Source organism: Mastigoproctus giganteus, chromosome 8 (genome assembly GCF_048544385.1).
Source record: "Mastigoproctus giganteus isolate SK-2022 chromosome 8, ASM4854438v1, whole genome shotgun sequence".
Lineage (NCBI taxonomy): Eukaryota > Metazoa > Arthropoda > Arachnida > Uropygi > Thelyphonidae > Mastigoproctus > Mastigoproctus giganteus.
The window spans coordinates 208,096,656-208,122,673 of record NC_143582.1 but is presented as its reverse complement, the minus strand read 5'-3'; the positions used below and the strand labels follow the sequence as shown (position 1 = coordinate 208,122,673).

Sequence of the window (26,018 nt, the reverse complement as noted above, 5' to 3'; positions counted from 1 at the left end):
TCTATCGTACTACTTCAAAATACAAGGCAATCTCCTGAAGATTTTATGTAACATTCTGAAGATAAGACGCCTCGTAATCTCTCATGGCGATTTTATTGCCCATTACTCCATTTCGCAGGGAGTGCTGCTACAGGGAGGCGTTCTCTGCTCACTTTTATTTGCTTCAGCTCTGGACCCAATTTTTGCATCCCATAAAGACAACTTTATTACATATGCTGATGACCTGAAATTCTTCGTCAAATCTAAAGATCTAAACAAATCAGCAAACAAATCAACAAGTCAATAACAATAAATGAACTGAAGTATTACCTCGACTGTATTGAATTACATTTAAATCCAAGCAAATCTGCCCAGATGACAATTACAAAGAAAAAAGGCAGGAACAATATCTCTATGGTGGTAAGCGGATGCGAAGTTCGAAAGGTTAAATTGCACATTGACCCTGGCCTAAAATAGGATGACGGACTAACGTTCTCCGAACACTTTGATTACATAAAAGCAAAAGCATATGCAGCGCTCTGGGCTGCCTATCAGGAGTTAATCGGCATTAGAAACCCAGATCTTGTTAAAAAGTATATCTTAAATGTATACTTCCCATCCCACTGTAAGCTTCACAGATTTGGTCTTCTGCTCCACCAAGCAACCTGAGAGCTTTTCTCAGTATTGAATACTGACTCTTGAGATGGCTGAACAGGATCTCGAACCCATTTACTGTCTTTAGAGCAGGTTTCCCCAAACTACGGCCCGCGGATATTTCAATTACATCGTGAAAATTAATGTTTATATTAGATCACGATAAAATTTATGAAAAACACATTTTACAGATTATTTAACATTTGTCGGTTGATTAATAGTGTTGACACCTCTGTGTCGTCAGCTTAGTCTTGTTAGAGATTAATCCTGTTATTTCCACTCAATATTCTTTGAAACATCGTTAAAATAATTTGTTAACTGAAGAGCTAGTTGCATTAAAAAGCTTGAAAGACACAACAACAGGTGATATTATATTTTTGAGTGTGTCAGAAGCAACTGACAGCCTCCAGTTGAATTGGGATTTGCTATCAGTGGTTATGATGGATGGCACTAAAAATATGGTCGGTACTAAAATTGGGGTCAGATTCATAGCAGGAGTCTAAGCGTTCCAGCATTCAGTGGAAACATTCTCAAACTCTACAAAAATAAAAGAAATGTTTAGCCCAGATTTCTGCAGGAAAAATTATGGCAACCGTTTTCTTCGGGTAAATTAGGTTTAACGTTAATTTAAAGAACGTTCTTTTGAGTGATTTCAGTTGCTGATCAAGTCTTCTAAAACTGATATTATAGGCTTACCGAGACTTGGTGTCATCTTGAAATTGGTGATATGAAATTTCAGTATGATGATGATTGCGATGTGTTCAGGAGCGAATAGGGAGGGCATAGGGGAACAGGAATGTGCTTCTTATCAAAAGCGGATTGAACTAAACCAGATATTACCAAGTTTGGTCAAACCCAGGTGGATGTAGAATCAGTATAGTGTGAATTGTCTGATGGTAATGTAAAAGTGAAAGCTGGATATGCTATAAGCTTAATGTCTGTGAGGAATATAATAAAAATCTGTATACGTAACTTTAATGGACAAGCAAGGGTGAATGGCCCGTAGCGGGTAACGTTTACTTACTCCTTATCCACTGAAATTCGTTGTTAAGTCTTACAGCTAATCGGATCAACTTTTAAAAACACCAAGACGACTGCTACTTATTTCAGCGTGCCAGAAAAAGTAAAAGAGGCCCAAATGTCCTTGACTTTATTAACATCAAGACGAAACTCAATGTAGATAAAAAAAATTCAGAGTGTATATGTTATTGTAAAAGCCCAAACTCTGGTAAATCCTAATATTTACGTGTACTAGAATTTATCGGATTTGCTTTGGTAAAAGTCTGATTTTCTGGCTTTCACCAATGCGACTTAAAATCAGAATTATTTCCATTATCTTACTGATTATTGTATGTAAGGCACCATATTTCGGGACTATTATGCTCGGAAACAGTAAATCTTAGCGTTTATTTTATTTATTTTTTTATCGCATTTGCGAATTCTTTTTCATTATACCGAAGTACTGTATATTAGGCGTTCCGAATATAGTGATATATTATCCAGGCAAATTTTCGGGGATAGGGAATATATATCCACCGATGCCCTTATTTAAAAATCGAAAAAAAAAAGTGAAAGGCGTGTGTTCGATTTTCTGTTTGCTGGACGAAAAACTCGAGTTTCCAGAAGAAAAAACCATCCTACCCACACCTGAGACCGACTAACTCAGCTACATTGTGAAAATTCCTTACGTCATCGACGGAACTCGAACTCAGGTCTTTTCCACCCTGTGTCTGGGAGGACCGCGATTCTACCAACTGTGCTACAGACGAGGGCCAGGAAGTGGGAATATTGTTTCAATATTATAGAAGATTATAGGTGATTCTAGAGTGTTTTGCAATACTTTGTAGTGGGTTCTTAAACCATACATTGTCATGGCTAATTTCAAAAAAAATTAACGAAAACTGTTGTCATATGCTCTGTGATTCTAAACGTTTAGGTGGGAGTGTATAGAAAAATATTGATAAAATTTCAAAACTTTCGGATAAATTGGAGCCATTCACAAATTTCGTAATGTAAGTGTGAGGGCGGAACAAATTTGGTCACACTAATAGATTTTTTCACGAAATATCTCTAGACCTTAATTTTCCATTAGAAATGCCGATTTTAGAATAACATTGACTCATATATATATATATATATATATATATATATATATCATTTGAATAAACAAATTATTTTAATTAAAATAATTTGTTTATTCAAATGATTTTATACGTATTAAGATTTGATTTATTTTGTTCAGATTAAGATTTGATTTATTTTGTTCAGATGTATTCACACCACAATGTTTATGCGTACTGCAAGAAAGATGGATGTACAGGGGCATTGGCATAATCAAGGTTGTACTGTATTTTCTTCCCTGTAAAGCTTTAATGGAAATCAGTGTTTCTAAACTGAGGAACGAACTGTTATAATACATTTTTTATCACAACTTCATTAAGTTAAATGAAAATACCACATTCTAATTACCGTTTAAACGCAGTGCCTTACATAACAGGTGCTTTAGCATATAGTAATTCATGATTTATAACAAAAAAAAAAAAAAGCACAAAACGCAAAGGCTTTTTTTTTATACATGAACCGAGAAATTTTTTTTTCTATGAATTGGCGACATTGTCCATTCAGCGCATGGCAACAAATAATGTCCAGTGATTCAGCTGCAGTATTCGGTATACGGTAGCCTATGTGATATCTATGAAAAAAATAAATAATAATTGCCGGATTTATATTGGTCCAAATTTAAAAAAAAATTGTTGGTAAGCATCATTACTTTTGTCAGGAAGTTAAATAACTACTGAGGGATAAAAAAAAAACAAACAAACAAAAAACAATTATATTTTAGGATCAACCAGAATTTATCCCATATATTATTATTATTATTATTATTATTATTATTGCTTTTATATTATTTCTCCCTGATTTGATATTCCACCTCGTGAAGAGTATTGCTACCAAGTACACAGGGTGGTTGTTGTTATGTCTGGTGTTACTGTTGGTCGAGAAACTCTCTGACTATCCTACAGGTGTTCAGGATTGCACCTTTCTGGAGTTCCTTGTAGGTGTTCGCTGGGAGACTTATCGGTGCTAGGCTGTTATGTAGGTTCTTTGGCACCATACCTGTGGTTGACACGATGAACGGGGTGGTCGTTACTTGTTGCATATGCCACATCTCTTTGATCTCCCAGTACAGCTTGTGGGTTGGGATCTCTAGCACTGCCTGGGGTTCGTACTTGTAGTACGGTACACTTTCTTCTATCAACTGGTATTTCCTTGCTAGCTTCTGATGCATTATCCTGGCTACCTGGTCGTGTCTATGAGTATACTCAGTCTGGGTGATCACCTTGCATCCCGCGGTGATGTGTTGGATCATTTCTGAGGCCAGGTTGCATTGTCGACATGCGTCATCGAACATTCCGAGCTCCTTGGCGATGTATTTTCTTTATTATTATTATTATTATTATTATTATTATTATTAGCCATATAGTGCAAGGAAGCCTAAGGCTTATGAGAGAGAGAGAGAGAGAGAGAGAGAGAGAGAGAGAGAGAGAGAGAGAGAGAGAGAAAGGAATCACCAAGAAAGAGAAGAATGATGATATCCAGCTCAGTCTCCTGGGTGCCCCTGAGGGATAAAGGAGAACTTCATAAATATTGCTAAGTTTCCATTGAACCCCTTCGAGTGGCCCATAGAATTGCAACGTGTCAAAAACTTAAATTGCTGAGTCTTGTACTGAACAGTTGACATAGCATCATGCTATGCTGAGTGCGTAACCACTGAAAGCTTCCGCTTTCAAATGATAAAGTATCCCACCGTATTTCAGATCGAGTGTGCGCTGCTTATTGTGATCACCGATATGTTATCGTTCATTTAATGTGTTCTTCACAAAAAGAACGATTTTTATGAAGTTCCGATAAAAGGTATATTGATACATAGAAGAAACGACGTTTATTATTAAACCGAAGTGTAATATATGCCACATATTACCTGAAATTGATTTTTGATTTTTTGCCTTATCGTGGTTTACCCACATTCAATAGTAGCCATTATGTAACATCCCGATGAGTTCTTGAACTCTAACACGATGAGACGTTGTGTGTACAGTTACTGCTGTTGCTTCTTACAGTTCGTATGGTTTTCGATGTTGTTACACCTTGAAACGAAGCACTGTATCTGTACTCCGATCTCTGGCTCTTTTACAGTAGAGCGTTGACTCTTGTTTATTTCTTGATTTTAATATTTTCTTTATTTGTATTTAATAGTTTCTATTGATTTCCAGAAATATTATGACAGTTTCACTATTATTGATGACTTTCTCGAAGTCATCAATAGCGAACAGTCAAAGTATTTAATGTTTCTTTCTGTTCACTGTATTTCTGAATATCTTAAATGCGTTGATTCTGATGTCTTGAACTTTTTTTAATCAACTGATTGAAAATGTTCAAGATAACCGTTTTGGGTATCAGGTTGACCAAGTCAGTGATGTACGTAAGGATGTACATATAATAGTCACGGTAAGTGTCATTAAATGAACACTTGCTGTTTTACGGACCTATTGTGATATCTAGTAAAACTGTGTTTTTAATAATATAGATTCCATAAAAGAACAAGTTTCTTTGGTTGATTTGTGTAGGAATATGCACCGATTAAGAAATATCGCACGCCTACCCACTCCAGGGTTGTAATCGGTTAATACACTGTGTTAGACCATAGTTAGTTTTCACACTGGGTTATTTTTTGCCATCCCTATTATGTTTCAATTTTTTTTAAGGAAAGAGGGACGGAAATGTATAAAAATCTAGGATACAGATTTTTGAGATATATTGACAATATTTTAATACAGATTAAGACCTTAAATTTTAGTGAAGAAGCTGAGCAGTACAGAGTATAGTACATATCAGAGAATCAATACAAAGCAGTCATTATTAAAATATATACAAAATTTGGATTATTACTCCAGCTTATGCCGCTTATAATACCGCTTCAGTGTATATGTACGCTTCTCGATTGAGGATAGTAGCGTGTCCTCCAATGGAGCCAGTGGTGTAGCCACACCAAGGCCATTGAGTTGATTTTTGGATTCAAAAGGAAAACAATTTTTTGAGCCAATAAAGAAACATTCCAAAAACTCGTGATGATATGCCACTGATTTGGAAACTTTTTGTTTCCATATTTTGACCAGCGGCCAAGAGAATAATTCCTGAGTACTGGAATAAAAGTTAATTGAGCAAAGAAATTTAAAATGCCTTTATTAGTTGCCAAGTGCGGAGTATCTTACCCCCCCCCCCCGCGTACCATGACCGTTGGTTAAAACGTAGCTTGCGTGCTGTGCGGAGGAAACGAAGCTCGCAATCGAGAAAAAAAAAAAAACGAGCAAAGCACAGTATTGCAGATTATGAGTATTCGCCAAAGGATTAGCCCCACTATTAGAAACGAAAATTGATCAGTCTTATCGTCATAGAAAATTAGTTTTAAATTTCTTTACGCAATTAACTTTTATTTTTATATGTAGGAAAACGAATTCTTCTTATGTGTAGGAGACCTATTAATCCACTAGATCATCTATCAGGATTCAGGAATGTGTAATCGAGAAACCAACATAACTAAATTGCTGGAATCGCATCTTAAGCCTTAATTAAAAAAAAAAAAAAAACACTAGTATACTTCCGTTTCAAGTATAAACTTGAAATAATGTATAGTTTGAATGACAGTAACTGTCATAGCAGAAAAGCATAATGATAATGTCTGCTTTTCGGACTGAAAATAACCCTAAATCCTAACACTAATAAAATTAATTCAATTAATAACAATTCCCCAACTTGGATCCCCTGAACTCTAGGAGCAGCCTTCAGTCAAGTGATATTGCATTTCATACTATTAAAGAACACCATGTCTTCACTTTTAACCACCCAAGAAATTCAGTGTTATGCACCACACGAAACTCTAAGGCTTTCCATGCCTAACACCCCCAGGGGCTCACGTCTGGTGAGTATGGGCTTGGCACATTCAGGGTCCTGAGCTGGATATCACTTCTACTTTTGACTCCCTCTCTCTCTCAGGGTAACTCAGGAATTTTTTTTGGCTGGTGCAGCATAAGCCTCAGGCTTCCTTGCACCTTACAGCTAATAATAATAATAATAAAGCAGCACATCATAAGTTGTTACCAGGAACAGGAGTAAAGTTCCCAGTTTCTCCTATCCACCTATAACCTTGTTATTTATTACTGGTATTTGAGTGTATCTGTTAAGCTCAAATAGCTTTATATATGTAGTTATTTATAGTTATTTTGTTTTTCTATGTATTAATAAACATAATAAGTGTTCCTGCTTTTAGAAAGTTTGTTATTGTCACTGATGAGGGAGACAAAATTATTAAAATGTTTGGATTTGTTTCATTTATGTAATTAAGGTTACTGCAATTAATTATGAATCAGTTCAGTGAAGCATATATTTCTTTCAAAGGCATTATATTTCCAAAGTGGTGAAGTTTTTTTGGGTGGGGAGATTAACTTTATAGGAGATTTAGTTATATATTAGGTAATATTATGCACTTAAACTTTATAGGAGATTTAGTTAGATGCTAAATAATAAAATGTGTAGGATATTAGAAAATAATGAAAAAGATGCAAGGAAATAAATATAATTAATTAATAATTACATATTTTTGGGTCAGTGTTAAAATGTTTTTCATTCTGTTATGTCAACACTTTTAAACTAGGACACCCAATGAGCTTGCATGTTTTTTTTAAGAAGTAAAGAACAACTGAATGGACTGCTGACTAAAGCACTAGTGTTCATGTAACTATTTTTAGACAGACTTATATAGATAGCTTCCTTCCACACCAACATGGCACAACTTGGTTAGTGTGGTTCACATCACATTTTAAATCTCTCTCACACACATACATGCCTACCCACTCATTTATTTCTGTTTTTTTTTTATAACACAAGTGATATATATTTTACTCATCTATAAAAATATATTTTTTTCTATTCTAGCTATGTACAAGCATTTTTATGTTGATTTTAACAGAACAATTATTATCAAATAACAGAACACACACTGCATATACTACAGTTCCTAATCAGTGATATATATATATATATATATGTAGAGAGTGTTTTTAATTAAATGGGGTCTGACTCACTAATTTTTAGGTTTAGGCTATTTTTTGTTTGTTGTTACACTGAAATTTTTAAATTTTATGTTAAAATTGTGCTAAATATTATTGTTTATATTTTATAATTTCCAAATAAAAATTTTACCTAATCATCTGCTTTTTTCTGAACAAGAAAGTTGTTCACAGCGGTTGTATATGATGTTAACTAGGACAGCTGGCTTTATGAGAGCAGTGGCGCCTCCGTAGCCAGGTGGGAAGGAGCAGCAGTGCGTAGCATATGCTTCTTGATTTAGACCGGGGTTCGAGCCCGTCACCACCAAATACGGAGGATGCGGAAAGGTCAGGGAATGACCACCGCATATCCCCGGAGCAATATGGCCTTAGTTGCTAATGCTCCTAAAAACCAAATAACAAACATGAGAGCAGTTTGCATTTTGTCTTTTCATGCTACAATCATTAATTGTTGTTTTTATTATTTTTTTCCTTTAGTATATACTGATTTAGACTAAACCAAGGATGGGAAACAACTTTCCCATTGAGAAATTAAAAAAAAAAAGAAGCAGATGTTTAGACAGAATTTTAATCTAGAATTGTGAAAACCAAAATAATTATACATAGCCCAATTTTAACATCAAATTCAATAATTTCAGCCCAATATTTTTAAGTTTAGATAATTTGTTCAATGGCCTAAACTTAATTCATTTGTTTAATGGCCATGCACTGGCATACCTAGAATTCAATAAGATGGATATAAAAAAAAATTAATGCAGACATGGAAGGGTGGGTTGATGTAATAGAAAGAAAAATCCCTACAATCCAGTCTAAACCTCTTCTCCTGTAGTTTGAACTTATAGCTCCTAGTTTTATAATCCTTTATACAATGAAAAATTTGCTTTTTTTCATTTTACTATCCCCTCTCAGAGCCTTATAGACTTCAATCAGGTCCCCTCTAAGGTAGGTACCTGGTTACCAAGCTCTGTAGCCCACATAATCAAAGACTTTCCTCATACAGTCACCATTTTGCTAATCTCACTGTGCGGGTTGCCTGTTTTTGGACCCTTTTAAGATGCGTAATGATTTTTTTTTTAGATGAGGTATCCATACTTGGACACAGTATTCCAGTTTCAAGTATTTAAATTATTTGGTTTATTTCTCTTTTCTGTTTCAGAAATTATTCGTAAAATGACTTTTATTTATAATAATTAAAATCATTCTCATTCTTTGTAAATATTATTGCTTTATTAGCAGAATGACTTGTGAGAACTCATAAAAGGAATGTCAGCTATATTTTTTACTTTAACCATGTATTTGTTTCCACTTATTGTAATTCTGATTTCCTTGACAAAAGTTTCTTTTCTTTTCTTTTATTTTCATGATGCAACATGCTTGTAAGCCTTTAAAGCAATATGGATAGATCCAGGATATTTTTTATGGGTTATCAATAATTGCTTTAAAAATCAAAGTTTGAATAGCATAAAGCTTAATGAAAATTTGTTAAGCAATTTTCTAGTATTTGTAGACAGCTCTGTTCCAAAGGCTTTATAATCAGAATTCTGTGTAACGTGCAAAGCTTACTAAGCTCTGTTATTGGAACTTAAGCAAGCCCATGGAATCAAGGAAACTGTGCTTTTTACTTTTTATATCACTGTTACCATGTGATCATAAAATGTTTAAAGAGTTTTTCAAAAATCTTTAATTAGAATAGTACTTGGTTACTTCAGTTTAAATTGGAACCCTATCATGGGCTAAAGTAAACTAGGTGGAGTACTTTAAATACTGCTGATGCCATCTGATCATAAAATATTTAAAGGGCTTGCTGAAGGAATTCTTTTCTACAATGGATCTTACTGTTCTTTATATAGATCTGATTGCTGTCAATTCAGTGAGAATTTGTCATTAATTGGTTTTGTAACCTTGACTGCCACATTTTAAATATATAGTGGTCAGTTATGTGCTTGTTCTGTTCTAACACATGCTTTAAACAAAGGTAGTATTCTACTAATGTTGATTTTTTTTCCTTGTTGGAAATGTGCCCATTCTTAGGTGTTAATTTTTTATGAATTACTGGATAGCTTGAAATGCTACATAGCCACATCTGATTCATAAAATTATAATAAATACTGTACCATTTACTGTCTTAATGTAAAAAAAATGGTGCAAGCTTATCAGTTTTCATAGTACGAAGTTTGATAGCATTTTCATTATTTTAAAGAAAATGCATTTAAGTAATAAATGGAGTTGCTAAATTTATGTGATATTAGTATTAGTATTAGTAACGGCCGCATGGTGCAAGAAAGCCTATGGCTTATGCTGCGCCAAAAAAAAAAAAAAAAAAAAAAAAAAAAAGCCAAAAAAAAAAAAAAAAAGAAAAAAAGAAAAGAAATATATATGTATATATATTATAGTATATCATGTAGTGAATAACTTCTTTTTGCCAATACTGCATTGTCAAAGTATTGACAAACAGTAGTGAATAAATGATAGACATACCTAATTAAATTTATGGAGTACATGTAGGTAAATGTATGTTAGATTGTTAAAGAATATATATACACAAGATAATATACAAAGTACCTATTGTTGCTTACCTACAATCTAGATGATTTTTTAGGTGTCAACCACCCAGGTTGCAAGGAAAAACAACAATAAGAGGTTCTCTGTTTCTGTGATAATTAATATGCAGTATGGTGTTACCAATATATTATAGGACCTAATGGTTAAATACTAGTATATAGTTTAATTTTATAAAAAAAAATATATATATAAAATTAATTAAATATAAAATGTATACATAGTGCACATTGATTATTGTTGGCCTAACTGAGAATTAATGAGATAAAATGAAAATTTAAAAATTAAAGCTGTTAGTTGACTCACTATGTCAAAACCAGAAACCATGTGTGGGCCTCACTGTAGACAAAAAAGAAATGGAAGAGTAGATCCAGTGTAAGCAATTTTTAGGGAAAACTGAAAACTTAGAAAGTGGCAACCCCTGCGTTGGCCATGGTAAAATGTGTATATGCGTATTTTACCATGGCCAACATAGACAGGGTGTTCTAAGTAAAACCAGCCCACCTCATACTAGTGTGATATTCATTTTTGAACAACTTCCACGCGAAGTTGTTCAAAGAATGAATTTTAGCCAAATCATTTCAGTTTGTGTTACTCAATGCAGTCGGCATTTGGTGCTCATAAGTGATAGGTGTGTGTGAGAGTATTGTCGAGAATGCCATATTCTGTGCAAGAAAGGATTTGTATAGTGGAAGCCTATGTATGTACTGGCTCTTTTAAGGAAATACAGGAATTGTTTTCTGAGAAATTTCCTATTGGTATCATCCCAGCTAAGAGTACTATTCAGTTCTTACTTGCAAAATGGCGGACAACAGGTTCCGTTGTAAACACAATGAGAAATCATCTACCCTCTGTTAGGACTCCAGAGGCGGTGTTGAACATTCAAAAGAGAATTTTAACTAGCCCTGGAAAATCTATCAGGAAATTGTCGCAACAAACTGAAGTGAAACCAACTTCTTGTTTTCGTGTACTTCATTACCTGAAATTGAAACCTTATCGTGTGACATTGTCCAAGAATTACTGCTGCCTGATGCAGCAAAATGTCTGAATTATTGTGAGTGGCTCCTTAACAAGATTGCAGACAGTGAACTCAACCCACTGCTTTATTCCTTGAGTGATGAGGTATGATTCCATATTTTTGGTCATGTGAATTCTCATAACACTCGATACTGGTGTGCCAGAAATCATAGCAACTTACATCAGAAACCTCTTCATGACCAGAAAATCGAGGTTTGGTGTGCGGTTTCTGGCAATTGAATCGTTGGCTCAATATTTTTTGACACTACAGTGAACACAGCAGTTTATCTTTAGATTTTTTAGAACTTCTACACTCAGTTAACAGAACATGAGCAGGAAAACTGCTACTTTCAATAGGATGACGTCACACGTCTCGTGAACCCTGGCCCGTGTTCATGACAGTTTCACAGAGGAATGCAAAGTTGGCAAAGGATTGTGGCTGCTGCATTCTCCACATTTGTCTTCTTGTGACTTTTAACTGTGAGGATATTTGAAATGAAGAGTTTATAAACACAACCCCCACACAATAAATGAACTGAAGGACAGCATTCAAAGAAATATTGAGGCTATCAACATCACTGTTTTGCATCGAGTCATTTTGAATATGGTTACATATGCACAAAAGTGTATAGATGCACAAGGACATCATTTCCACCATCCATCTCTTATAACTGTGTGTACATTCAGAGAGAATAAATAAAGTTACTTTTGACTGAGTTTTTTTGTGTTTATCTCATTTTACTCTTGTCTAGATTTCTCTAATTATTTTGCCAGTGACTGGGGTGGAAAATGTACATTACACGTGTAAAATGTAAAATACACATTTACTACATATGTAAATGTATATAAAATAATTAATTATGTCCATAACAATTTTTCTATTGATGTGGATAGCTTTGTTAATGATACATCTGGTGCACTTGTCCATAGTTGCCGATGCACCTAATAAATTGCTAAACCAACAACGACAATGATACAGCTTACTTTTCTGTGCTTAACATACACATTTCATAGTGTAAATTAAAAAATTAAATTGTATGTAACTATATTTAGCTGGAGGGTTTCACCCCTATAAAATCCTCTTTCCTTAGCTGTCTCAGGGTAAAAATATTTTTATATATTGTATATATTTTTTAACTAATCATATTTGCAATAAAAGAATATTATTATTATTATTCCAAATTAATATTATTAATATTAATATTCCAAATTTTCTAATAAGAAAATTCTTGATACTCAATGATACAGTGGATTAAAATTGCTATACAGATAAATTACTATCTCTGTTTACAGTGTGGAATGTACTATGAGTAGTGACTTCATTGTCTTTTCTGGTAGTAAAAGAATTTGTATACAAAACTGTTGTAAATGAAGAATTTCAACTTGTTGTCAAGAAATTCACTTTTCTTAACAAGTTCATTTATTGTAAACATTCTCTTGATAAATAAATTGTATTATATTATATAATTATTATTATTATTATTATATAGAAATATGTGTCATTCTTATAATTTTTAGACAATTTTTTCAATTAATTGTTGTGTATGACATTAAGATTATTTAAATATGTTTTTATTAGGTACCCTTCGACCCGCCGACCTCTTAATGCCACTCCACCCACATTTGAAAAGCCCCCTGTTGGTGGGCGTTTCATTGAGGGTGGAGATGCGCATTTTGAGTGTCGTGTTCGAGGCAATCCTCCACCTGAAGTTGTATGGTCCAGAAGGGGAATGCCTATAAAAAATGATCAGAGGTATTTGAATTAACTTGAATTTTTTAAAAAAAAAATTTTAATTTATATTACTAGTATATAATTTTTTGAAGTGAAGAATTAATATATCAATACTGTTAAAGAAGGATATTTATAATTTTTTCAGCATTATTATTTTAAATTTAATTTTAATTTTTTATAAATAAATAATAATGAAAGTAATGTTGGAGCAGTAGGCATAAAAATATATAATCTTTGTCATCTGCATGGGTATTTGAGTATTTTTGTTTGCTATAATGAATGAAAGTTTTATAAGTGGTATTTAAAAAGATTCACTTGTTTATATATTATTTAACTCTGGAATTGGCATATCAAAATAAGTCTCACAAGCAGGTGCATCATTGTACATTTTGTGATCAGTTTTTTTGGAATAAAGGATAGAAATGGTTTAAAATTGTTCACCTTGCAATGTCTGTATATATAATTGTGAATAATATATGTACATGTAAAGATAGTATGTTGAAGTATTTATTGTGCAGGATGCCAATCTAAACAAAGTAAAGAAAAAAGGAAGGTAGAAATATAGGAAAGGAAGGATTTAGAAAGCTTAAAGAAAGTGAAAAAAAATATATATAAGTAATGCAAGACAAATTATATCTACATAGTTACAGAGTGTCACTATTGATGCATATGTTTTAGGAAATTTGTTGTTCAAAGGGAATAATACTAAATTTTATATAAGGAAATTTAGTATAAAAGCCAAGGAAAGTTGAAAAATATTTTAAACATCAATACTGAGAAGACAAATAGTCTTTTTTTCAGCAAGCCATCTTTTTCCTGCCCATGTAATTATCAGTTCCTCATTATGTTTATGGCATACTTTTTTTTTAACATTGACCTTATTGATTTAATTTTTATTTAAACCAGTTGTATATTTTTAATTTTACTGGTAAATTAACATACAGTACAAAGCACAGGAACCATCATCTTGGTCAATGCGGTTTATAAATGTACATTTTATTATTATTACTTTATAACCTTTTACTACTTTGCATCAGTTTAGATGTACAAAACACTATGTCCCAGATGGATTGTCATAGTTATAGTCCTCTGACATTGTTCACTGTGATATTCTATACTGCTGTCTTATCAGTATTAATGTTTAAATTGTTTTTCTCTCTTCCTTGGCTTTTATACTTAATTTCTTTATATAAAATTTAGTCTTTTTCCTCTGAACAATAAATTTCCTGAAATGTTTGTATCAATACTGGCACTGTGTATATAATTTATCTTATATTGCTTATATCTTAGTTTTTTCCCTCACATTATTAAACTTTCTAAATTCTTCCTCTCTTATATTTCCGCCTTCCTTTTTTTTTTTTTTACTTCATCTTGCACAATGGACACCTCAACCTACCATCTTTACATGTATTTCAGTTTCAAATTCACAATTTTATATTTCAACTTATTTTCTTATTAAGCTGCTTAGCACTTAAAGGTGTAATTTCATACTGTTGATCACATGAATGCTATTTCTACTCTCATATATACCATTTACACTATATGTATGGTATTTCAGTTTCGTAATGTTTAATGATGATAGTGAAAAATGTAGTGTTAATGCCATTGCTTTGCAATTAGACATTACTTACCCACATATAATTTTACTGTTATATATAATTAGTTGTTCTGCTGGTTTTGAAAGTTTGAATACTGTTAGCTTTCTTAATTTTAATCTATCAGGTACTAATGGTAAAATTTAAGCTAACATTGCACTGCACTAAAAGTAGCAAAAAAATGAATTTTTTTTAAAAAATATTTTCTTATTCTTTTTCTTCAAAATATTATTATTTTCTATTTATTTATTTTACTAGGCAGTCCCAGGCAACCTTTTACATCCTTTCCATATATTTGTGGTATCGTACAGAGACAGGTTAACAATTCCACAGTATATTTATATGACAGTAGACAAAATATTCTTGCGGCGGGGGGGGGCTTTAGCTACCTGAATATCTTCTTCTTCCCTCATGGGTGTGCCTGTGCCCTATGCCTTTTGTTCCTTATCTTTAAGTTTATGATAAATGCAGTGGTACACAATTGCCTTCATTTTGGGTCAAAAACATGTAGACAACAGGTTCAATTTGAAAGTGACTGCAATTCTGCCCAGACACAATAGGAGGGAGTATAAGATGAGAGCCTTGTCGATCAATTCTGCCCTGGAAAGATTGTGCAAGGCTCAAGCGAATTTTTTTCAGCCTGGTCTGTACTTGTTAATAGAAGAGACTGCTTCTACAGGGATGGGATACACTTAAATGGAAAGGGTGCAAGAATATTTGCTGATGCTATCGAGGCAGTGTTAGGTGGGTCGGAAAACTGCTCGCTTGGGGGGATACAAGGACTAATAGATTAACAGTAGCCACTGGCAGAGGTGAAAGTGATTTTTGCACTGCTTCTATTGGAATGAGCAGAAGCCTGAAAAACAAGATGCAGGATATTTCAGAGACTGCTGGGAGTCATTGCAATACAAGTAAACACATGGGTTGTGTTAGGGTAGCTAAGAATAGAAACAGGTGCATGTATATTTGCGTGTACACCAATGCTAGGGGTTTGGTAAATAAATTTGATGAATTTGAGGCATTGCTCAAAGCATCAAAGGCAGATATTGTTGGGATATCAGAGACATGGTGTCACACAGATATAAGGAATGCAGAACTGGAATTTGGGGAGTACAACGTCTACAGAAAAGATAGACAGGATAGAAAGGGAGGAGGGATTATGCTGTTAGTTAAGAAACACACAAAATCCAAGGAAGTGAAGCCAGTCGACATCACTGGACAGTGCAGTGTCCAGTCAGTTTAGTGTGACTTAAGCATTGGGAGATCAAAATTGAGAGTAGGAGTGTGCTATAGGCCTAATGACTCTGATGTGTATAATAAGAAACTGTACAGGGAAATAGAGTGGGCCAGTAAATCAGAGAGTCTTATAATGGTGGATTTCCCAGATATTGACTGGAATTTGTGGGTTGGTCACACACACTAGCAAGGCTTTTGTGGATTTATTGGATGATTGTTTTCTACATCAGCATGTTCGAGAGGCAACTAGAGGGAGTAATACTCTTGATTTGATTATCAGTAGTGATTCTTCATGCATTAAGAATCTGCAGTTAAAGGAATCACTAGGTGGCAGTGGTCACAGTATGCTGAAGTGGGATTTACACAAAGAGGTAACTACCATCAGGGGTAAAGGGAAGGGTTTTTGCTTTCGTAAAGGCGACTATGATGGTCTTAGACAGTATTTAAATTCTATACAGTGGGACCAACTGATGATGTTACCAACAGCAAATTCAAAATGGGAAGCATTCAAAGAACTTATCTTGGAAGCTACTAGGCTTTACATGCCAACTAAGAAATATTGTTCAACGTTTAGGCCTAAATGGATGTCAGATGAACTAATGAGACATATGGCAGAGAAGAAAAATGCATGGTATACATATAAATTAATACGTGACACAGAAGCCTATGATAGATACAAGTTGATCTGTAACCAAGTTACAAAGGAGGTTAGGCAGGCGAAGGCAGATTATGAGAAATCTTTGGCAAGGGATGCAAAGAAAAACAGCAAAGAGTTCTTTACTTATGTAAACTCTAGATGGAAGGGGATGAATCAGATTGGTCCACTTGATATCGATGGTTCAACTGTTGATGATCCTGCTCAGGTAGCTAACAAACTAAATGAATATTTTGCATTGACATTCACACATGAGGAGTTATTCAGCAAGGGGAATGCCAGAAATGTATTCAAGTCTGGCAGTAAGCTAGATAATCTTGTAATAACTGAGAGTAAAGTGGAGGAGAAATTGTTGAAGATAAATACAAGAAAGGCACCTGGGGTGGATGGGATCTATCCAGTTATATTAAAGGAGGCAGCAAAGGAAGTAAGCAAACCCTTAGCCAAAATTATGAGAGCTTCCTTGGACTCAGGGGAGGTACCCACCATAGATTGGAGATGTGCAAATGTGACCCCAATTCACAAAGATGGATCAAAGGCTGACACAAGTAATTATAGACCTGTGAGTTTAACTTTTGTTCCAGGAAAATTAATGGAGGCACTGGTTAAAGAAGCACTGCAGTATCATCTAGACAAGACTTCAGTTATAGCTCGGACACAGTACGGTTTTGTTAAGGGGAAGTCTTTCCTGACCAATTTGATTGGATACTATGATGCAGTCACAAAAAACTGGATGCAGGGAATAACTTTGATATTATATATTTGGATCTTAGAAAGGCTTTTGATACTGTCGCACATGGAAGATTGCTGCACAAATTGGAGCAGTGTGGCATTGGAGGCAAATTGCTGCTATGGATAAAGGGGTGGTTGAGGGGGAGAATACAGAGAGTGGTAATAAATGGACACTGCTCATCATGGACTAATGTTATTAGTGGAGTCCCTGAGGGTTCAGTGTTGGGTCCATTATCGTGTTTTGTATTTATAATAATATTGATGATGGTATATCAAGCTTAATGTCCAAGTTTGCAGATTATACGAATATTGGCAGGGTTGTTAAGGACACTACTGACGCTATGCTGCTGCAATAGGATCTGGAAAAGTTGAGCATATGGGCTGAGAGGTGCCAAATGAAGTTTAACATTGACAAATGTAAAGTACTAGATATGGGAAACAGCAACCCTAGAGTAACGTATCAACTCTGTGGTACTACACTGACAGTGGTTGAAAAGGACCTGGTGGTAATTGTGCAGGCAGATATGAAGTTCTCTGAGCAGTGCAGATGGGCTGCAAGAGTGGCATCTTGTCAATGATATACAGGAATTTTTCTAGCAGGGATAAGGAGGTGATTATTCCCTTGTATAAGGCAATGTTCAGGCCACACCTTGAGTATTGTATACTGGTCTGGAGGCCTCATTTCAAGAAGGATGTAGAGCTGCTGGAACGAGTACGGAGAAGGGCAACAAGATTAGTGAATGGAACAAAGGGTTGCTCTTACGAAGAAAGGCTGAAGTTTTGTAAATTACAGTGTCTGGAGACTAGGCACCGGCAAGGTGATCTGGTAGAGGTGTATAAAGGTTTGAATGGTTTGAGCATGCTCAATGCTGATGGGATTCTTCCTCTTGCTCAAAATAATCACCTGAGAGGGCATAAATTCAAATTGAGGAAAGACAGATGTAGGATAGATGTGTGGAAATTTGCCTTTAGCCAGCGGGCAGTTGGTTGGTGGAAGTTGATAGCCTAAATAAATTTAAGGCTCAGCTGGACAGGTATTTCGAACGAACGGAGGGGTGAAATGGAAGTTTTTTTTTTTTTTGTTTTTTTTTTTTGGCTGATGCTGCATAAGCTTGCTTTCTTGCATCATATGCCTCTACTAATGCTAATGCTAACAGTAAGAGAGAGGGAAGATGTATGGTATTAAGGACAAGCTTAACCAAAGCCATCTGAAATCGACTACATAAATCATTATCTTTCAAAGAGGAAGAATTTGTCTGGAGCTCAGCAGCTGCAATGAGCCAAAACATTATGAACACCTGTCTAATATGATGTTGGTCCTTCACGCGGAACCAAAACAGCTCGTACCCGGCGGGTCATGGACGCTACAAGATTTCTAAATGTGTCTTTGTGGTATCTGGTACCAACACATAACCAGCAGATCCTTTAACTCCTGTAAGATCCGTGGTTGAGATGCCGCAGATCAGAGTTGCTGTTCCAACACAAACCACAGATGCTTGATGGGATTGATGTCTGAGGAATTTGGAGGCCAGGGCAAATACCTGGAAGTCTTCCTTATGTTCCGCGAATCAGTCTCGAACAATCCGGGTGATGTGGCATGGCGCAATATCTTGCTGAAAGATGCCACTGCCAGAGGGGAAGACCATGACTGGACCCAGGGTATCCCAGCAGAACATCTCCCAAAGCATGACACCGCCACCACCGGCTTGTTTTTGTTCCCCGGTTCATCCAGGTGGCATCACTTCCCCAGGTAAACAACGCACATGTACCTGGCCATCCACATTGTGCAACAGGAAACATGATTCATCAGACCAGATGACCTTCTTCCAATCACTCAAGGTCCAGTTTCGATGCTCACATGGCCATTGTAGGCACTGTTGTCGGTGAATCGTGGTTATCATGGCACTCAGAGTGGCCTGTGGTTATTCAGCCCAATTTTCAGCAGGGTTCGATGTACTGTGTGTTGTGGCACATTACTGTCATCACCAGCATTCCAATTACCAGTGAGTTGCACCACAGTCGCCTTTCTGTTGCCACATACCATCCGGGAAAGCCTACACTCACCTTGAGCATCAATGAGCCTTGGTCATCCAACACCTCACCAGAGGTTCGTGGGTTCCTCCTCCTCTGACCACTTTTGGTAGGTACTAATCACAGCTGACGATGAGCACCCCACCAACTGTGCTGTTTCAGATATGCTCTGACCCAGTCATCTGGCCATTACAATTTGGCCTTTGTCAAACTCGCTTAAGTCTGCTGCCTTTCCCATCTGAAGAACAAGAGTAACACTGATTAACGGAGCTCAGTATCAGGTGTTTTATATACCATGTCCTGACCTGTGCACATGCCATAGTTCACCTGCAGTTGCTTCGATTTGCATAAGGACTTGCAAGTCATAATGTTTTGGCTCATCGGTGTATGTAGTGAAAGGGAATCAGAGTGAAAACAGGCTGATACGATGTCAAAATTTGGCAAAACCCCTTGGGACACAACATGACACTTTGGGGTATGTTGCAATGCCCACTTTGGAAAGGTCTGTGCTAAGCTGACCAATGAGGATCTAATTAAATTGGAGCAACAAAGGGTAAGGGCACAGGAGGAAGAGGAAATGCAACCAACACTGCAAGTAAAACAGCTCACAAAAAAAAAGGCAACTGAAGCTTTCATTTTGTTTGAGAACGAGATCGCTATTTTTCTTCAAGAAGAAGCAGACATGGCATACTGACTTGGAATGGAGCAACAAATTCAGTCAATGATTGAGTTTTTTTTTTTTTTTTGCTCAGACTTCTGGCTTTGGTTTTTAAAACAAACATAATTTCATATGGCTAATATGACATGTGTTATAAATGTATATATGTAACCATACAATATATATATGTGCATTTTTATTGTTTTCCTCTTTTAATACTGATTTGTTTAATTTTTTAATTTTTGCTTTAGAATTAGCATTATTAGTGGAAAATGATGCAAGAGAGCAAGCTTATACAGTATCAGCCAAAAAAAAAAAAAAAAAACCCAACATCTCCCACTTCACCTATTCATATCTCCTCCAATAGTGTGTCTAGTTCTTCCTTGAATTTATTTAAGCTATCAACTTCCACAACAACAAATATAAGTTTGTTCCATCAATAAACTGCCCGCTGGCTAAAGGCAAACTTCCTCACATCAATTCTGTAACCATTCTTTAATGAATAGTTAAACGAATCTTAAATTAAGTTGGTGAGTTCAAAAAATTGAGCAGAGGAACACATATCTTCTTTATTAAATAAATAAATTTCCATTTACTCTCAATATGGCTGGGGAAGAGTTATAATTATTCTAGAAATATAATGTTTAGATATGTACATTTATAGTATATAAACAAACTTATGTAATAAAGCATTTCTGATTTGAACTGTTTTGCTATATGCCACTCTTCATAGGAACACATCTCTGACATAAATTGGAGATTACCTGTACATTTATTACTAAATAAATAAATATAATTATAAAATTGTAAAACGTTTCCATTGAGGCAAAACTGCTTTAACTGGACTGAAAAGTAAATGAAATTGAATAAAAATTATGATTATTTTACAGTCCTGGGAGTATGATATTCAGTGTATGTTGTTGTTTTTATTAGTGCTTATCATTAAAGCAACTGGAATGTTAAATGGCAGAATGATTATAAATAAATATAATATCATTCCTACTTACTAAAACAATTAAAATTCCACTTAAATATTGGCCCTCTGGCCTAGGCCATACAGGATAGGTATGTTAGGGGTATATTGCCTTTGTAACATATTTTCCTCTTACCAGTAAACTGACTTTATTTATTTAGTATTAATTTTTAAGAAGCAGTGAAATTACAGTGACCTTGACCTTGAAATAGTAGTTATTCAGAATATCAGAAATGCAAAAAATTGTCCATGATCAAAACAGAGATGAAACATAGTTACAAAACTAGGTGATGCTTTAGTTTTCTTTATTTTCATAGTAGTTCACGTCTGTATATTAATTAATGTACTCCCCCTGAGGAATGCTATTATTTTTGTTGTAAAAATGTATGGGAGAGGGGGGCCTCTCTACCAGATCAATTAATTGCACTAAAAAAAAAAAAAGTAAAGTGCAGCCATTATCAACCCACTGCAGGATGGAAGCCTCCTCAACAATTCATGCTGAAGGAAATGGACCATAATCTGCCACGCTGGTCCAGTGCGGGTTGGCAGATCAACCGTATTCAGCAGTCAGGGGCTTGAACTCCGGTCTACTCAAAGAGCGTGTGCTACTGCACTCCCGCTCCTGCCCACTCGGCTATGGAGGGACTGCACTATGCAGACAAAACCTGAAAGAATTCCTGTCAATCAATAACAAGGCGCTTCTGTAGCAAGGTGAGCAGGAGCAGCAGTGTGGCACATTCTTCTTGATTAGACTGGGGTTCGAGCCCTTGACCACCAAATATGGAGGATGCGGAAAGGTCAGGGAATGACCACTGCATATTCCCAGAGCAATATGGCCTTAGTTGCTAATGCTCCTAAAAACCGAATAACAAAGAATAAAACCCTGATCTTCAATTAATCATGCAAATGTATTCAACCTGAGCTATGAAGGGCCTTCCACAAATTAATTAGTCACTATGAATAAAGACGATTTCAAAGAATATATGTTAGTTATAGTGGAACCAGATATCATGATTTTCGTATTTTGTTTGTAATATTGTGGCATACCTATAAATATTTTGGGGATGCTGTTTTGTCCTGTCTTTCAGCAAAATTATTTTTCTGAACTAAATATGTATGACTAAATTAAAAATATATAATTTTGTTAATTCAGGATGCCAGTGAAGATTATTGTAATAAATAGCAGCACTTGTACATTTTACATCTAACACTGAAAAGTGTGAGGATGGCATAATAAAACATTGACATGAACTGTATATTCCTCTTGCTCACGTGCTGTTTATTGACATTGTGGTGTCCTGTGCTGTGCTATTTTCATGCTTGGAAAGGCAACAGAAGCATTTTATAATTATTGATAAAATAGTGCATCAAATATTTTATTTTCTGCCCTTTCAGCAAAATGCTTATGCATAAATGCATTTATAAGGAAGACTAGTCAAAGGAATGGATATTTATCAAATAAAAGGTCTCCTGATGACAAAGATTGTCAGTATACAGTATGCACGATATTAAGTGCTGGACATGATCCTCATGCTGATATGGAAGTTCACTTAACCCTTAAATACTATCATCCTCTATTTAGTACACTAATACTATCCACGGTGATTTTTCACCCATCATTAATTTTAGGTTAATCAACAGGGATTTAAAAAAAAAAAAAAAAAACAGATCAATTTTTATAAATTAATCTTTTTGAATAAAATATAATTTTATTCAAAAGGATTAATTTATAAAAATAAAAAAAATCAGCCTGAGCACCTTGCACAGATCACATTCCTGTGCTTGTTACATATAAATTTAGAACATTTTGTACACCAAATGGCAAATTTTTATCACTTTTTTTACATAAATGACATCTTCCCTGTTTTGGTCCTTTGTCTTGAGGTGCTTCTTTAGGCCACATATTCACAGATGTGGTTGGGAATTCGTTCCTCATTTTCAAAATATCTTCTATGATATTTTAATATATATTTTAAAATATCTTGATGCTTTGGAGCATATTTTTTTATCATCAATCATTGCTTCATCCACGATGAAACTAAATTCAGACCAATTCTTGATGGAACTCAAACCTATTTTCTGTGTTATGTCCTTTTGACTTTCTTTGCTTCACCTATCAGACTGGGAAGAATATTGTGGATATTTCTAGCTGGAGTTTTATGTTTGACAGGAAATTCACTAGACCATTTTTTATTTGGATTTTTTCCTTAACCAAAGAGAACCTTTTTGCAAGGAACCAAAATATGCTGATCACAAATATCATAATCCAGAACTAACGTTTGTTTTTCACTCGGCTTCCTTGGCCTAATGTTTCCAGTTTTCTTGCTTTTTGGTGCAAATACAGTTGGAGCAGAATCTTTCTGATGAACTTACTTCTTCAGGAACATACTCATCACTGCTCTTGGGATTTTTTTAAGGATCAAGAATGTTGCAACTCTCCACTGTAGGAATGTCATCATTTTCTCCATCTATATCACATCCTTGAAAATCATTCTCTACTCTGTTGACCTTGCACAAATCTTTAGTTTCTGAACCTTCAGAGTCAAATGCATCTATATCACATCCTTGAAAATCATTCTCTACTCTGTTGACCTCACACAAATCTTTAGTTTCTGAACCTTCAGAGTCAAATGCAATTTCTTCCAAACTTCTTTTGAAGTCGGTCACTAACTTTGAGAACTCCTCTTCACTTATTACCTGATCTTCATAAATATAAGTTTTCATCATAGTGCAATAAGAAGAAAGATGCAACATAAAAATCAGAACACTATGTGTAAAAATCCCAACATGTAATAGATATACTAACACTAATACTGTCATGGGTGAATTTTCATCCAGATATTAATAATATTCAGTGTTGCAGACCTTTACTAGGAAAAACAAATGCACAACTGGATTAGTACTAACAACAAATATGAATAGCTGACGTATGACCCAGTTAAGCAGTGTTGCCACAAAATTATAAACATGAAATTTCCCTTGGGTGAATTTTCACCTATGATAGTAATTAAGGGTTAATTAAATGAAGAAAACATAAGCAAAATTGTCACTGCAGACAGGACTGCATCAAGCCTTAAGTGCCTGGAATATAAACAGAAAACTGCCACTGCTCTCTGCATAAAAAGGCCCCAGCAGTAATTCTGTTTTGCTGCCCCTGAGAGCTGGTGCTTCTAAGCTTCTGGGTTAACATGGTCCTGATTGCTGGTCCTTCAGAATCAGTCATCTGTTTTATTTTACTGAAAAGTATTCCACTGTTCACAAAATAAAATTATTAAAATAAAAATGGAATTAAAATAAAGTACTGCCAGTATTTCTTATGAATTTTTATACTCATTTTTCTGAATAAAGTGAAGAATAAGTACTGTTCTTTAAAAAATATGATCAAGTAGATCAGTACTCAAAGATCCTGAAGCTGTTCCAAAACCCCTTAGTTAAAATTCCATCACATCATGCCAATTTGTAAAAAAATATTTTATTAGAACATAAACATTTCAGAAGTTTGTAATCAAATGGAACTCTCTATACAGGAAGTGTTTCTGCAAATAGAAACTGATTACAGATTGATTTGTGTTATAACTTTGTTGTAACAAAGTACAGTAAATTCTACATTGATAGTTCTGAGAGAATTAGGGAAGGAAGAGAAAAATCGCCCAGGCTTCTGAAATGTGGATAACTGCTACTGAACCACAATGCAAAGCCACATACGGCAAGCACAACCCTGTTCAGATTCTTCCTCTTGCTCAGACTGCATGCTTGAGGGGGCATAAATTCAAATTGAGGAAAGAGAGTTGTAGAATAGATATGCAGAAATTTCCCTTTAGCCAGTGGGTGGTTGATTGCTGGAACAAGCTTCCATCTGTTGTTGTGGAAGTTGGTAGCTTAAATAAATTCAAGGAAGAACTGGACAAAGTTTTGGAGTGAATGGATTGGTGAAATGGGAAGTGTTTTTTTTTTTTTTTTTGTTTGTTTGCTGATGCTGTATAAGCTTGCTTTCTTGCATCATATGCCACTATTAATGCTAATGATAATCCAAGAGACTGTTTACGATTTGGGATGGCAACTCTTTTATCATCTTCTTACATCCATAATCTTGCTCCTAGTGACTTTCATTTGTTTGGTGGTAAACATTTTTCTAATGATTCCGAGGTTAAAAATGATGTACATATCTGGTATGAAAGAAATCAACATCTTTTAAGAGTAGATTTTCAGAATTTGATAAAGTGATGGGATAAGTGTATAAATGTTTTAGTATTAGTGTTAATATTGGCAACATTTATATTATTTAATTTTATTATTATTTATTATTTTATTATTATTTATATTTATTTATTTTCTTTTTGGCTGGTTCAGCATAAGCCTTAAGCATCTTTGCACCATATGACCATTACTAATACTAACATAATGCAAGGAAGCAAAGCTTATACAGCATCAGCAAAAAAAAAAAAAAAAAATTCTTATTCATTCCAGTAATTTACCTAACCTTCCTTAAAATTATATCGGACTACCTATCTCCACAACACTTATTGGAAGTTTATTACAGTGATGGATTACTCTTTAGCTGAATGCAAATTTCTACACATGTATTCTGCAACCAACCTTTTCTAATTTAAACTTATTTTCCCTTGCATGTTATACCCCTGAAAGAGTAAATATTACATCAGCATTTAGTTTACTTAACCCTTCTTTAAAGCCTTATACACACCAATTAGATTATCACTCAGATGCCTAGTTCCAGATACTGCAACAGAACCCCAGTCTTCCTTTGTAAGAATATCCTTTTGTATCCCCCCAACTAATCTTATTGCTCTTCTCTCTGTTTTTTCCCAACAGATCTACGTTCTTCCTAAAATGAGGTTTCCAAACCAGCAATGGAATGATCACTCCTTTCTCCCTGCTAACAAAATTCTTGTATATCTTTGAGAGACCTCATGAGCTTTCTAGCAGCTTGTTTTCGCTGCTCAAAGAATTTCATGTTGGCCTGTACAATTGCTATTAGACCTTTTACATACTCCATTACCTTCAATTTGGTACCATCCAAATGGTATGTATGTTATTTGGGATAATTGTTAC

The 26,018-nt window shown here is 34.8% G+C and overlaps 1 protein-coding gene across 1 annotated transcript in view; it reads left to right on the top strand.

Moving 5' to 3' along the window:
• The window catches only part of LOC150082232 (uncharacterized), a 1,008,282-nt gene that overhangs the window by 362,396 nt on the left and 619,868 nt on the right, over positions 1 to 26,018 (top strand). The window contains exon 40 of the mRNA XM_090379191.1: positions 12,916 to 13,089. Coding sequence (XP_090235317.1) covers positions 12,916 to 13,089 — 174 coding nt within the window. The remainder of the gene's footprint in view (positions 1 to 12,915; positions 13,090 to 26,018) is intronic.